Source organism: Schistocerca cancellata, chromosome 3 (assembly GCF_023864275.1).
Source record: "Schistocerca cancellata isolate TAMUIC-IGC-003103 chromosome 3, iqSchCanc2.1, whole genome shotgun sequence".
NCBI classification, from domain to species: Eukaryota; Metazoa; Arthropoda; class Insecta; order Orthoptera; family Acrididae; genus Schistocerca; species Schistocerca cancellata.
The window spans coordinates 509588192-509602519 of NC_064628.1; the positions used below are offsets into that span (position 1 = coordinate 509588192).

The 14328-nt window shown below is 42.9% G+C and overlaps 1 protein-coding gene across 10 annotated transcripts in view; it reads right to left on the reverse strand.

The window, feature by feature from the left end:
- The window catches only part of LOC126175303 (cuticle protein 16.5-like), a 147371-nt gene extending 135319 nt beyond the window's left edge, over positions 1-12052 (reverse strand). For 4 of the 10 annotated variants that reach the window (XM_049921996.1, XM_049921994.1, XM_049921992.1 and 1 more), the window contains exon 1: positions 11976-12006. In XM_049921996.1, coding sequence (XP_049777953.1) covers positions 11976-11987 — 12 coding nt within the window. In that variant the 5' untranslated portion in view covers positions 11988-12006. Of the gene's footprint in view, positions 1-9871; positions 10193-11975 lie in introns of those variants that run through there. The other 6 variants (XM_049922002.1, XM_049922001.1, XM_049921984.1 and 3 more) reach the window with 5 other exon arrangements.
- Between the last annotated feature and the right edge of the window lie 2276 nt (positions 12053-14328).

Below are 14328 nucleotides of genomic sequence, written 5' to 3' on the forward strand. Positions count from 1 at the left end.
TGTTTGGCGCCGTGCAGGTGAGCGCCACAATCAGGACTGCATACGACCGAGGCACACAGGGCCAACACCCGGCATCATGGTGTGGGGAGCGATCTCCTACACTGGCCGTACACCACTGGTGATCGTCGAGGGGACACTGAATAGTGCACGGTACATCCAAACCGTCATCGAACCCATCGTTCTACCATTCCTAGACCGGCAAGGGAACTTGCTGTTCCAACAGGACAATGCACGTCCGCATGTATCCCGTGCCACCCAACGTACTCTAGAAGGTGTAAGTCAACTACCCTGGCCAGCAAGATCTCCGGATCTGTCCCCCATTGAGCATGTTTGGGACTGGATGAAGCGTCGTCTCACGCGGTCTGCACGTCCAGCACGAACGCTGGTCCAATTAAGGCGCCAGGTGGAAATGGCATGGCAAGCCGTTCCACAGGACTACATACAGCATCTCTACGATCGTCTCCATGGGAGAATAGCAGCCTGCATTGCTGCGAAAGGTGGATATACACTGTACTAGTGCCGACATTGTGCATGCTCTGTTGCCTGTGTCTATGTGCCTGTGGTTCTGTCAGTGTGATCATGTGATGTATCTGACCCCAGGAATGTGTCAATAAAGTTTCCCCTTCCTGGGACAATGAATTCACGGTGTTCTTATTTCAATTTCCAGGAGTGTACATATCAGCCACATATCCTTCAGGGAACTTCGTTCGTTTCCTTGGATTGATGGCTGATAAGATGAACCGTTGCTCCCCTGGAAATCTTCCACTGGTAACATTGCTTCATCTCTCAGCCACGACACTATCACGTCCTTCATCTGGTGCCTCCTCATCTAATGTCTCTTCATCTATTAAAAGTGTAGTAAACTCTGCTATTACAACATCCTCTTCTGTCAACTGTTGCTTAATTTGTTCACAAATAATACGCACTTCTCCTGTAGGTACATCACTGCAATAACGAAGTATTCCTCCTACAAGTTCCAGCGCGGAACACTTACTAATTTTGCAAACACTTTCCACACCACAAAGATAACGTGATCTACTCTTACAGCAAACACAAGCCCGTCTGACGTATTGTAAGACGGCGTTTGCTTGCTGAGCGATACATAAATGGAGGGCGTTATTAGAGAGGGAAAATCGATTACTGCCGCACCTATTCCTCCTTCTCCCGTCAATACCGCTGCAGCATAGCAGCTGAAACCTTACAATGAGTCTTCATTTCTAGTCGGTAACAAAACCTTCCCTTGTGAGCTACCGAGTGAGGTGGCGCAGGGGTTAGCACACTGAACTCGCATTATGGAGGACGACGATTCAATCCCGCATCCGGCCATCCAGATTTAGGATTTCCGTGTTTTCCCTAAATCGTTTCAGGCAAATGCCGGGATGGTTCCTTTGAAAGGGCACGACCGGTTTCCTTGCCCATCCTTCCCTAATCTGAGCTTGTGCTCCGTCTCTAATGACCTCGTTGTCGACGGGTTGTTAAACTCTAATCTCCTCCTCCTCCTCCTTGTGAGCTTCTTCAGTCGTCGGCGTCCACTGTATAATACTTGTCCCCAGTTATTACGTTTATATGCACATTTGCCGTAGATATTTTTAAATAGTACTCTCGTAGTGCAGGCTAATGGTTTCTGCAGGTACAATATTGCTCATTGAACAGGGTAAGACCTCACAAGCTAGTGCCATAGCAACGACGTATCACTGAGCCACATGGTGACAATAAGACTTACCTGCAGTCTACCTACCAAATTAAGCACAATGAGTCATAATTCGAACTCGCGGCTGCCATATACCGCAATCATTGATAAATCGAAACAACTTTCCCTAATAGAATGTTCATAATAGCTTCGAAAACTGCAATACAATCGGAAACCAAGGCAACGCCAGACCGACATGTACTCACAGAACGTCCCGTACTTCTCTCTGTCCAGAATTGTACTTCCATTACAGCCACACACTAAGACGGCAAAAGTCAGGGAACACCTCCTAATATCCTCTTTTTGCCCAGCGTAGTGCAGCAGGTCGACGTGGCATGGACTCAACAAGTCGTTGGAAGTCCCCTGTAGAAATATTGAGCCGTGCTGCCTCTAAAGCCACTCATAATTGTGAAAGATTTTCTGGGGCAGGATTTTGCGTACGAAATGACCTCTTGATCATGTTCCATAAATTTTCGATGGGATTCACGTCGGGTGGTCAGAGTTGCCAAACCATTAGCTCGAACTGTCCAGAATGTTCTTCAACCCAACCAAGAACAGTTGTTGCCCAATGACATGCCCCGCTGTCATCCGTAAAATTTCCATTGTTGTTTGGTACATGGCAGCCACGGATGGCTGTAAATGTTCGCCAAGTAGCCGAATGTCCAAAGGACCCTGTGGTGTCACCGCCAGACACCACACTTGCTAGGTGGTAGCTTTAAATCGGCCGCGGTCCATTAGTACATGTCGGACCCGCGTGTCGCCACTGTCAGTGATCGCAGACCGAGCGCCACCACACGGCAGGTCTAGAGAGACTGACTAGCACTCGCCCCAGTTGTACGACGACTTTGCTAGCGACTACACTGACGAAGCCTTTCTGTCATTTGCCCAGAGATAGTTAGAATAGCCTTCAGCTAAGTCCATGGCTACGACCTAGCAAGGCGCCATTAACCATTTCAAGAGAGAGTCTCACTTGTATCATCAAGAATGCTGTATACAAATGATGGATTAAAGTTAAGTATTCCAGCAGCTACGTACTTTTGTTTGTAGCATTCATTACGTATCCTGTTTCAGACCTACCGCCCACCTGCGTGAGGTGACGCGTGCATTTCGGCCTCCTCTTGCAACACAGTGTTGGCTCTTCTGCCAACACTACAGACCCAGTTAATTCTCTGTAAATACAGACCGCACCGTTATAGAGCCACCACCAGCTCGCACAAACCCTTGTTGACAACTTGGCTGCGTGCGATCTGAGCCACACTCGAACCCTACCAGCTCTTTCCAATTTAAATCGGGACTCATCTGATAACGCAATGGTTTTCCAGTCGTTTGGGGTCCAATCGATATCGTGCTGTTAGCAAAGGCACTCGCGTTGGTCGTCAGCTGCCACAGCCCACTAACGCCAGATATCGCTTCGCTGTCCTAACGTATACGTTCGTCGTACGTCCCACATTGATTTCTGCGGTTATTCCACACAGTGTTGCTTGTTTCTTATCACTGACAACTCTGCGCCAACTCCGCTGCTCTCAGTCGTTAATTGAAGGCCGTCAGCCACTGCGTAGTCCGTGGTGAGAGGGAATAAATGAGATGTGATACTCTCGGCACAATCTTGACACTTTGGATCGCGGAATACTGTATACCATAACGATTCCCGAAATGAAATGTCGTATCCGTCTAGCTCCAACTACCATTCCGGGTTCAAGGTCTGTTAATTCCCATCGTGTAGCCATAATCTGATATGAATCACCTGAGTACAAATCCAGCTCTGTCAAAGGACTATCCTTTTGTTCCTTGTGTACGCGAAATTACCTTCATCTGGACACGGAATTATAGCTATTCCACGACTTTTGTCAACTCAGTGTAAGATTGTAGAAACTGAAGGAAGCTCCCCGCCCACCGGCCCAAGTCCCCCAATCTCAAAAGAGTATACAGTTTAACCACCCTCACTCGGAGATATCTGATGTGACAAGCACGTAGATTCTATGAACCAATTTCTTTTCTGTTTATGTTGTGGTTTCAACTACATCATTCAAGAGCTTAGGAAGAAAGGTTTTTCAGTGACTTCCGACAGTCGCCATGCTGAAGAGACAGGTCCTGTAATTCCAATATAACGGTGACTGTGTCGTTGTGCAGGGACTCACAAGCATTTATATTCAAGAGGGATGGCTCCCGGGCAACAAGACATAAAGTTCCTAATAACTGTGGTAGCATTCAAACTGGATGGTAGCAACATAAGATGGTATTCCAGCTCACAAGCTAGTAGGAAATCCTTATTGGCAATTTGAGACAATTTTTCATGTGGTTTTTAATCACCTCAAACATGAATATTGCGGCAGCCAAAAATGCGATAGTAGTTGAAACTGGCGCAGTTCGTTAAATACATGGACTGTAGAATTCCGACACCGCGGCACCGCGTTGGATAATTCGCAGACGGACGTGAAGGCTGGCTTAAAAATTATTTGGCTCGATTTCTTTTGGAAGGTGCTGATATTTTCCACGCTGTATTCTTCGAAATGTGCACGTCACTGGAAAGCTGAAAGGTGTTTGTTGCTGAAATATTCTCCCTCACTATTCTGTTCCTATGAAATTCTCTTGTGTCTTGTGTTATTTGTCTAGAACACTTTGACCATCTCTTTGTGGTTTTAACGACCACCTTTTTGGCAAGTTTCCATCCAAGTTTAAAAAAGTGACACCTGTTGCGGAAGTTGCACACCACGTGCTTATGTGTATCAGTTGTACATCTGGCGGAGCAGTATTAGCAGTTTGTAGATATTCTGCATCATGTACGCTGTACTACAACTAGTCATTTCCTTTCCTGTTCCAGTCGCAGATAGACAGAGGGAAAAACGACTATCTATATGACGCCGTATGAGTCTAATTTCACGTATCTTATCTTCTTGGTTACTAAGCGAAGTGTATGTTGGCAGCAGTAGGATCGTTCTGCAGTCAGCTTCAAATGCCGATTCTATAACCTTTCTCAGTATTGAAACTTCCTGGCAGATTAAAACTGTGTGCCGGACCGAGACTCGAACTCGGGACCTTTGCCTTTCGCGGGCGAGTGCTCTACCGTCTGAGCTACCCAAGCACGACTCACACCATGTCCTCACAGATTTACTGCAGCCAGTACCTCGTCTCCTACCTCCCAAACTTCACAGAAGCTCTCCTGTGCAGGAGAGATCTTCCCACCACAGAAAACGCCGTACACCATGATTTCGCTACGCAATCGTCTACTGTCATATGCCTGCACGCATTTCCTGCAGCTCTGTCCAGAGAACTTCCATGTGTCATTAGGTTTGAGTGAAAGTAGACTTATTTAGTTCCATTTGTGGCATTGTGCATCGTAAAACTCACATCAGTATTTTGAAAAGCGAGTGTATGAAGATTTAGTGCTCGATGTCTGGTGCCTTAGGTCTCTTCATCACAAACAGGCGCGAACATTTCGTTTCATTTAACGAAGAGAGTCAGGGACAATTAGCCGTTATTGTATCACTAACTCTTGAGTGCGAATAGGAATATCAGAAGGCATTTCCACTTCGACAAGAAACATTTTTCAGATTACGTTAAACATCCACAGTTAAACATTTGATTCGTGATTTGAATGTAGGTGGACAACCTTCAAGAGAGTAGTACGAAGCGCCTCAGACGGGCATGTTGTGAACAATGTTGTGAGGGATGGAAAAGCTCGTAGAGATGCCCCCATAACTGGTTTGTGGCGTATGTTGTAATGGTTTAACGAGATAGGCGTCAGTGTTCGAGTTTCTACTAGCCGCGATTATTCAAAATCCCCGAAACCCATTTCTAAAAAGCAAGCAAACCTGCAACGATTTGCGCTGCTCTTCTTTGTATCCTCTCCATACCTAACTTTTTTTTTGTGCGAAGAATCCTTTCCATTGACGAATCGATGTACCCTGAAAATTATAAGCTTGCCTTTTCACTCACTTGCTACAGGGGCTTTTCGATCCTCTCATTTCAGTTTCGTACATTTTATTACTTAATTATGTGATATGCCTTATTAATATCTTAGTCGAAGCTCAACACATTAACTTTGTTACGTGTACAGCACTAAAATTCTGCACATTAAGCGCTAGTTACGGAAGTTGCAGCTATGCTGGTACTTTGTCAAGCGAGTAGTCGCTTGGTGTACGCCACATCTTCGACAAATTAAAATGAAAACATCGTTTTCAGGATACAACATATAATTTTATCTAAGAACTCTATTACGCATTGGTGAGCAGTTTCGAGTATGTACTCACTCCCACCTGTAAGATGCATTGGATACCCCATCATTGTGCTTTTTGTTTTATTGTGTTCACGGGGATGATACATCCACGTACGTTGGACACTTGAGAATGACTGCTTCTCCAAGGTAATTAGTAGTATTTAATAAAAATCTCATCTAGAACAACAGACAAATGTAAAGGTTGTCGTTCACTACGATATTTATTACATGACACGTTCTCAAATAAGAACATTGTCTCTGGAAAACCAATGAAACCCAGTAATTCTATGTGTTAACGTGTTACTACACAGGGTGAAACAAACAGCAGACACCACAGCGCTATTTCTTGCACAGTAACAGTTAAAAAATGACTAACAAAAGTTCGTCGCATGACCGTTATCGATAGGAAATGCACGGGGAAGGAATTCAGTTTAGCAACATAGTAATCAGTTGTATGACAAATTTCTTGATTAAATATCATAATGATGTGTATCCTATAACTACAGTTTTAACTAATTTAGCAATTATTGGTTTAGTATGTCAGAAATATTCATTAAGAGTGATAATGAGCTTCAAGTAAGTTATCTATCATAGGGCAGAAATAACTACAAAACTTAACGTAGAGACATTAAACATAGATACCACATTCAGTAAGAGCAGATCGTTGCAATATTTTACGCGCTGCCTTTAATGGTAGTGAAGCAGCTCTGATTTCGACTTGGTTTCATGCTTCACATCCAGCAACCACATAGGTCATAAAAACAAATCCTATTATTTTATTATCTTTTGCACGCTGAAGACGTAATATAATTTTTGTATGGTACAAACTGTCGGCATACGGACAACAGGCGCAAACAATTTCACAGAATTTCACGCTCAAGTTGCCAATCGTACTTACTTAGTTTCATAATCGAAAAAAGTTTTTTGCACAAATATCTCGATCGAAGTATTGTAGCACTTCTGCAACCTCATTGTGCAGACATGGAAAATCTACCTGAGGAAAGAAACATAGACATCCTGTACAGTTTTGTCGTTAAGAGATCTGTCATTAAAACTGGAATTACCACGAACAGGAGAGATTTCAACGGAAACGGTCTCGAAAAGGGCTTGAAAACACACGTAAGATTGATAGTGTCTTCAAATTCTTTGTAAAACAATACTTGTAATTCTTTTAAGGTCACAGTGACGTCTTCATATGTCGCCTGAACGGCAATGAACTTAAGGAATTGGAATATCTGAATTAGAATGTGTCCCTTCTACAATGCGAATTTCTTTTTAAATGCATCCCTGTCAAATCAGAAAAAGTTATCTTGCAGTGTCTTACTATGGACAGTGTGCAGTCAAGTCCACTTAAAATCCGAAGCTGCAATCCATTCCGGATGATTTAATTTTCGCTCCTAGAGTTCTTTTTCTTCATACATTCAACAACAGCGAGTTTTAAATCTAAAACTCCTTCCATGTGCGAATCTTGACACAACCAACAGACTTTGCAGTAACATATGAAGCCTCCATACTCCTCATTCATTTCCACTGAAAACTGTTCCAACTGACAATGGAATAATGCTTGTGACTTCAGAAATTTAGTAGTCGTACAACTAGTTTGTTCCAGTGCTCCTTGCCTGCAAATTTAGCACAAATTGCTGCTTGATGTGCAGAACAATGAATCATGTCTGATGATCGTCGTAATTTTTTTTCACTTTCATTGTTACCTTTTTTTCGTGTATTATGATGTGTTTTCGTAGCAAATACGCAGCACGCGTCCCTTATGCGAATTGAGAATTCTCATCCCCTTCTTCCCATTCATTTTAAAGGACAGTGACGATAGATCACCAGCCTGTCTCTTTTCGTGCAAACAGCCACTGCATACGTAAACCTTAATACCACAAACAAAAAGCAAAGAGTAAACAAGGCTGATACCACAGTTCTGCCGAACTCAGAGCGTTGTGACACCGAAAAATGCCTCAGCGCAATGCTAAATGCATGTCGGGCTGCTCCGGGTACTTCCGGAAAAGCCCGAATAAAGCCAAGGGACAGTCCAGGCCTTGACCCGCAGGCAGCCCGCATACGCTGCACGAGCGAAATCTTACATTCTATGGGTGGCCCTACTTTGGATTATCAAGCACAATACGTCTCTAAGAAAGCGTACATAGTCTTCATAGTGGGTGCTCAAACAGACCTCCCTTCATATGTAAACATTTAGCGACTCGATGACTCGTGCTTGTCTGAATTCTTCGCACTATAGCTACTCCACAGTTACAAGAGCAGCACGAAAGCGCTCAGTCAGTCCTCCCACATTCATCTACTACTGGATACAACATAATGATCCTAAATAAATACAGTGAACATGAGAGGCCAAGCCTGACTGATGGAACTAATCGGCAGAACCAATGGCAGAGGACTTCGCATGTAGTTGATGATACAGTTTGAAACAGTACCTTAGACGATTTGACCAAGTGATTTCGCATGGTAGCAAGAGAATTACGTAACATGAAAGAAACAGGGACAGCAACGGACAGGGCTGAATTTTTCTTACTTTGGTGAAGCGGTAGAGAAGGCGTGGAAAGAGTGCAACTGAAGAAACGGGAGTAAATTCTGACAATGGACCTTGAAGTATGGAGAGGTTTAGTGCATGGAAGACAATGAGGCAAACGTTCAAAAGCAAAATGTATCTGTAAACGCGGAAAAATTAAAAAAATATAGTAATACTGCCCCTCATTTCTGTGTTCATATTAAATAATTGCACATGTTCTGTATAAGACTTTCTGTAATTGATGTATAACGATTAAGGAGGCAAATATAGCTTAAAATGAGAAAATGACAATACACTTCTAGGTGTGGAATCCAACTCTGTAATTAGGGGGTTACAAAGCAAAAGACTTCGTATAGTTTAGTGATAGCTGAATTCGTATTACCTGAAACCGCTTTCGGTGATTTAGGTTAAATCACAGGAGAGAGACATCTGTATGGCCAGAGAGAATTTGAGATGTCCCTCTCCCGAATACGAGTTCTGTGTCTTACCACTCCACACCTCGCTTGGTATCAGGCCATCTGCAGCGTCGAAATTTAAAGGAATATCTAATCAGCACTTTTACAATGCTAGACAGTACTGAGGACTAAGATACTGTAGATCTAACCTTTCCACATGATAAACACTATACACTGTACCAGGTCTCGACGAACAATAATCCTGTGAAATGTACGAGTATCTGATACACGGTGCGGAAGTGGTTTTGCATGTCTGCAGTTTCGGTAATTAGAGTCAAATAATCTGTATCTGTATCTATGTTGTACTCTGTTCCTTTAGGTTTTGTTTTAGATAACTAGTACTATGAATAACAATTTTCCGCCTCAAAAAGACGTTTTCCTCCTTCGGCAACACTTTCTGATGCATAGGTAAATGCCTGAGAGCGATTTGATCTTTTTTTTAGTTCAAAGTTTCTTGCGACCTCCTAATTGCAGCGTAAATATATTACAGTTTTCTAGTTTTTTCTTTGTTTTCTGCTGTGGTGTGACGATTTTTCCAGATATGCAGACATGCAGTGTCAATAATATTGATAAAATATTATTCTTGCTTTCCAAATGATTATCATTCATTCGACTATAAGGTGAGAGATGAGTTAAGTCAGCTATTCACCTTCAGAGTTAATTACCTTTGAAAGTGATAACTCACAACTTGACTCTGAGCACTATGGGACTTAACGTCTGAGGTCATCAGTCCCCTATAACTTAGAACTACTTAAACCTAACTAACCTAAGGACATCACACACATCCATACCAAAGGCAGGACTCGAACCTGCGACTGTAGCGGTCGCGCGGTTCCAGACTGTAGCGCCTAGAACCGCTTGGCCACCCCGGCCGGCAATTCACAACTTATTGTTGAATCTACACTGCAGTGTGTATTCTTCCCAGAAACCCAGAACCATGTTTTTTCAGGAGATTTTGTAAAAAAAGAACACAAAATAAGTTAGGGTTTTTTGGTATATATTTCGTATTATTTATGTATTTACAAATGGCTCTAAGCCTGCAACAATCCTCTCCTTCAGTGGATCTTGAGGATCGGTGCCGCAGCTGCGTAGGGCAGAGGAGCGGCGATGGCGGGGGCGGCGAGAGCCAGAGGGGCGGCGCGCAGAGCGGGGGCCACGGCCAAGGCGGGGGCGGCGGCGATGGCGGGGGCGGCGTAGGCCACGGGGGCGGCGATGGCGGGGGCGGCGACGGCCGCTGGCGCCACGGCGACGCCTCCCAGGTAGCCGGCCGACACGGCGGCGAACAACAGGGGCAGGATCACCTGTAAGCACACAGCACGCGTCTCACATCGCTGTGTTCCAACACCGTTCTCAAACTTTCAGACACCTCTATTAAGCGTGATATTTGTTTTCCTCTGTTCCCGAAACCGAGTAATGTGAAACTGGGGATTGTTTCTCTGATGTTGTCACACCAGATTCCCGTTGCAGTCCTTGTCCTATGAGGGCAAGTGTTTTGTCTTGACCTCATATGAGCGTCAATGCAAGAAACAGTGAGATAATTTTGAAGAGTTAACGTCGTATGTTGAGAATGAATCTTTAGTCTGCAGTTGAGAGTGTGCAGAATTGTAGCTTCCAGGCAGACGTATCTGAATATGCATAGTTATCATACCCATGACGACACATTTTGCACAATCACATTCGGCAACCCATTTGCACCCCGCATCACAGCAAGCTGTCGTCAGGGACCAGTGCTGGACAATGATGCCACTCTCCAAGCTTCCACTAATTTATGTCATCTAGCACTTATTTGGGGGAAATATGTATGAAGTTTCATCGACTACATCTAACACAACCACCAAGAGTCTCAGCAAACTATGTAACTAACGATAAAGCTAAATCGTATACAACTATCACATTGCCGACATAACATAACATACTACATCGAATCCCTATTTCGAAAAAAAACACCACAAACTTTAATACAACGCTCTGATTCAGAAAGTATTATCACGACATTGGAATCCAGCGTCGTTTCAGATTTACAGCTGCCGTTGTGGAAAAAAAAGAAATCCCTGAAATTAAGAAAATTATGCAGTACTAGAAAGCCTATGGTTATTTGTAAACGGCGTCGATTCTGTGATTAGAGTAACTTCACAATTCCAGGAAAATTAGCTGCGAAGAACCTATTCACTTTGTGTGGCTGTGATTCGTAAAGGAATAATTTTGCTACCTCTGGAGTTCGAGGAGAAATTTGTGAGTGATAACAACAAGTAAGATCACACATGAGCAAACGCAAATAAATCAATTGCCTGAGTGTTTAGAGGCATTTGTAACAATGTCTTCATTTTTCACGTTTGAAGGAAATGGCTTGTAAACACCGTAACATAATAACAGACGCAAAATTAAGAGAATTGATGCGAGATCTAGTGAATTTGAAGAAAGAAATGTGAGGCAATATCAGATTGCTAGTACTCTTTCTGTTTAATTTTTCGTATCATTAGCAAGACTTATTACAAAATGAGAAATGAGTCAGGTGAGCGTTTCCTTCAAGATTCATTTTTATGCAATCTGGTAATCTGTTAATGTAAAGATGGTAAGTGAAAATTTTTCTAGATGAAGAAGATTTATGTTCATTCAAGGTTTTGTCGGTATGGATTTTTATCAATCATCGTTTCCGCCTTTGTTGCAACAGTGACCGAAGCGTCAAGTTATAAAACTGTACGGCGTCTCAGTCACATATTCGGGAAAGTCTGACTGTATTTAACAACGGTCGCTAAAGAGCACGTTCGCAATAAAAGTATGTTCCTGAAGCGGAAAAAGGAAAGTTCCATTAAAAAAGAAACTGTTCTATCTCATTTCTCAATTTGACTGTCCTCCAAAGGCCGTTATGACGTAAATAAGACGCAAGTAACCTAACTTATACATTGTATTTTACAATAGGAGACCAAAATATTTAACGAACACTTCACTGCTTGGTAATAATAGGAGTTGTCGGCATTATGTTGATTAGTATTGCGATTCACGTGTACGCCTTCGACTATCTCTAATATGAAAGTGAAAGAAAGCTAATGAAGCCTGCTGGAGACGAGGCTGCTTTCGACTCACCAGCTTGTACATGTTGCGTGTGTTGTGTCGGCGGTGCAGACTGTGCAGACCAGAGGAGGGTCCGGGTTTATATACCTGCAGAGCCACGCCCGGCGACCCTCTGCACGGCCTTGCTTCCTCCAGCGGACCCTGGAGAGTCCGGTCCAGCGGCTCTCCAATTGTTTGCAGAGGTGCCGTAGACAGCATCTCACTTGTTAATCACATTAAAAGGCAGCGTCGGGCAGGGATTTCACGTACAGGATCTCCCAGGTCTTAAGCGTGTATGGTGTCCGTACATCAAAAATTGTAAACTAGTGGACATAAAAGTTGTACATAAGTTGGCACTGATGAAAGGTGGGCACAACACAATATGAATAGTGGCCCCAAAAATGTGTCATGATGTGATCTGACTGCTTTGAGAAATAAAGTGATACAGATGCTCACAATAAGCACAATAGTTGTTATGTAGCATACTGTAAGTGTGGCATAAAGTCATTCAGCAGGTAGATGACCATTGTTATAATATCAGTAGTTCTGTATACAGGCTGACTGGGTCACAATGGTGAAAGTCAAACATCAAGCAAGCAAAGATTTTATTGCTCATATGGCGCGTTTCGGGCTACTAACCTGCGCAAGTTTAACCGGAAACGTATACATACGTGCAGCAATATTTCCTTGACACCTGATGATGGTTAATTCCGAAAAGCATCATATGAGCAATAACGTAATTCCTTGACAGATGTTTAACTGTTACTATTGAGACCCAGAAAGCCTGTATGATAGTAATATACTACTTTTTAGTGAGCGAACTTCTCACCACTGAATCTACCATTTTGTTTAATGAACATTTTATAGAGTATTCTCAATAATAAACAATGTATTACGATTAAGCTTTCGGCCATGATTCAGAACACTTCGCTATACCGTATTTCCATAGACATTTATGGAACATTGCGTAACAACTGCCGGTCCAAAGTTCTCCAGACGAAACTATCTCCTACAAACTGACAACAATCGATTTCATGATGTTTATGATTTGTACAACATGAGAAGCTGCTCTCATCGAAGTACATGTCTTATTCAAGGCACAAGACCATGATCCAATACCATCTACACGAGGCATCAATGCAAGTACGATTTCATGTAATTTGGTGAAGGAACGAAATATAAATGATCGAAGCTTTGAAATTGAACTCTTATTATTAAAGATAAAAGAGTACAGTTTCTTTATATAGAACATCAAAATGAGTTTTACATGAACCACACGGTTCCTTCATCACTGTCAAAGAAAGACGTCGTTTACAAATGGTTCTTGAAAGCATCAAAAAGAGGCAACATTTCGGATGGATGGTAACTTTTGTACTCGTTTAGGTTACGAAAGAGTGCACGACATAGAATACACGAGACTGGTCCAGGTGAATCGAAAACTGCAAGCCTCATAATATATCATCATTGCTCGATTGAGGAAGAAACTGCCCATTTCAAACACTGTTCGCTAAACTTGCAAACTGCTGCAGTATTACCTGGTAGTCTGCAGAGGAAATGCAGTTCGGAATTGTTTTATTACTATCATCGCTGATACAAATCCTAGTTACATTTATACGTTACTGTTTCATTCTCAATATGTTTCATGTAGCGTTGTTCTTGTCGCGCCACAGAATCATCAACAATGAACAAGCATTATATGTTTCCAGCTTCCTGGCCCGTCTCCCTCTACAGGCGCCTTACAGTTTCACTGTCCGAGCACCACTTGCCTCAAAGATCTTAGGTAAAACACATCAGGCTATCAGAACGTTTGCGACTGCACAGATAACCGGTTAGTGTGTGCAGATGTTACAGGCTCGTGGGTAACAGATGCATGAAACTTAAATCATGGAAGTTGGTAATATAACAAACAACTTTCAAGCATCAAAACGGTATGCATGGTGGAGGATTCTGTAACAACTTGCCTCTTGCATTAACAACCTAAACTTGTAACAACCGCAGAAAGTGACTATCTATCAGTCTCAATCAATGTGTAAGATCAAAGTATAAAATTTTATCACTCTCACTCGGATATGTATGATTTAATAAGCAGCTAGATTCTACAACCCAAATTCTCTTCAGTTTACATTTGGGTTCCATATGCCAACGACTTCATGCAAGCCCAGAGGAATGTGCTTTTCAGTTGTAAGAGGTATGTGCTGCCTGCGATATGTAAGCTATAAGAGAATCTGAGACCAAAGAGCAGTGTTGACTGCAGTACGAATTGTGTAGCAGTAGCAGTAAGTTGTTGCTAGCGAGCAGTCGCCTGTCTGTCCAGTCTGGTGTATCATGGCTGGGCCGGTCGCGGTGCAGCGATGCCGGAGCCTGAGTATTATTGTATAAGGGAAAC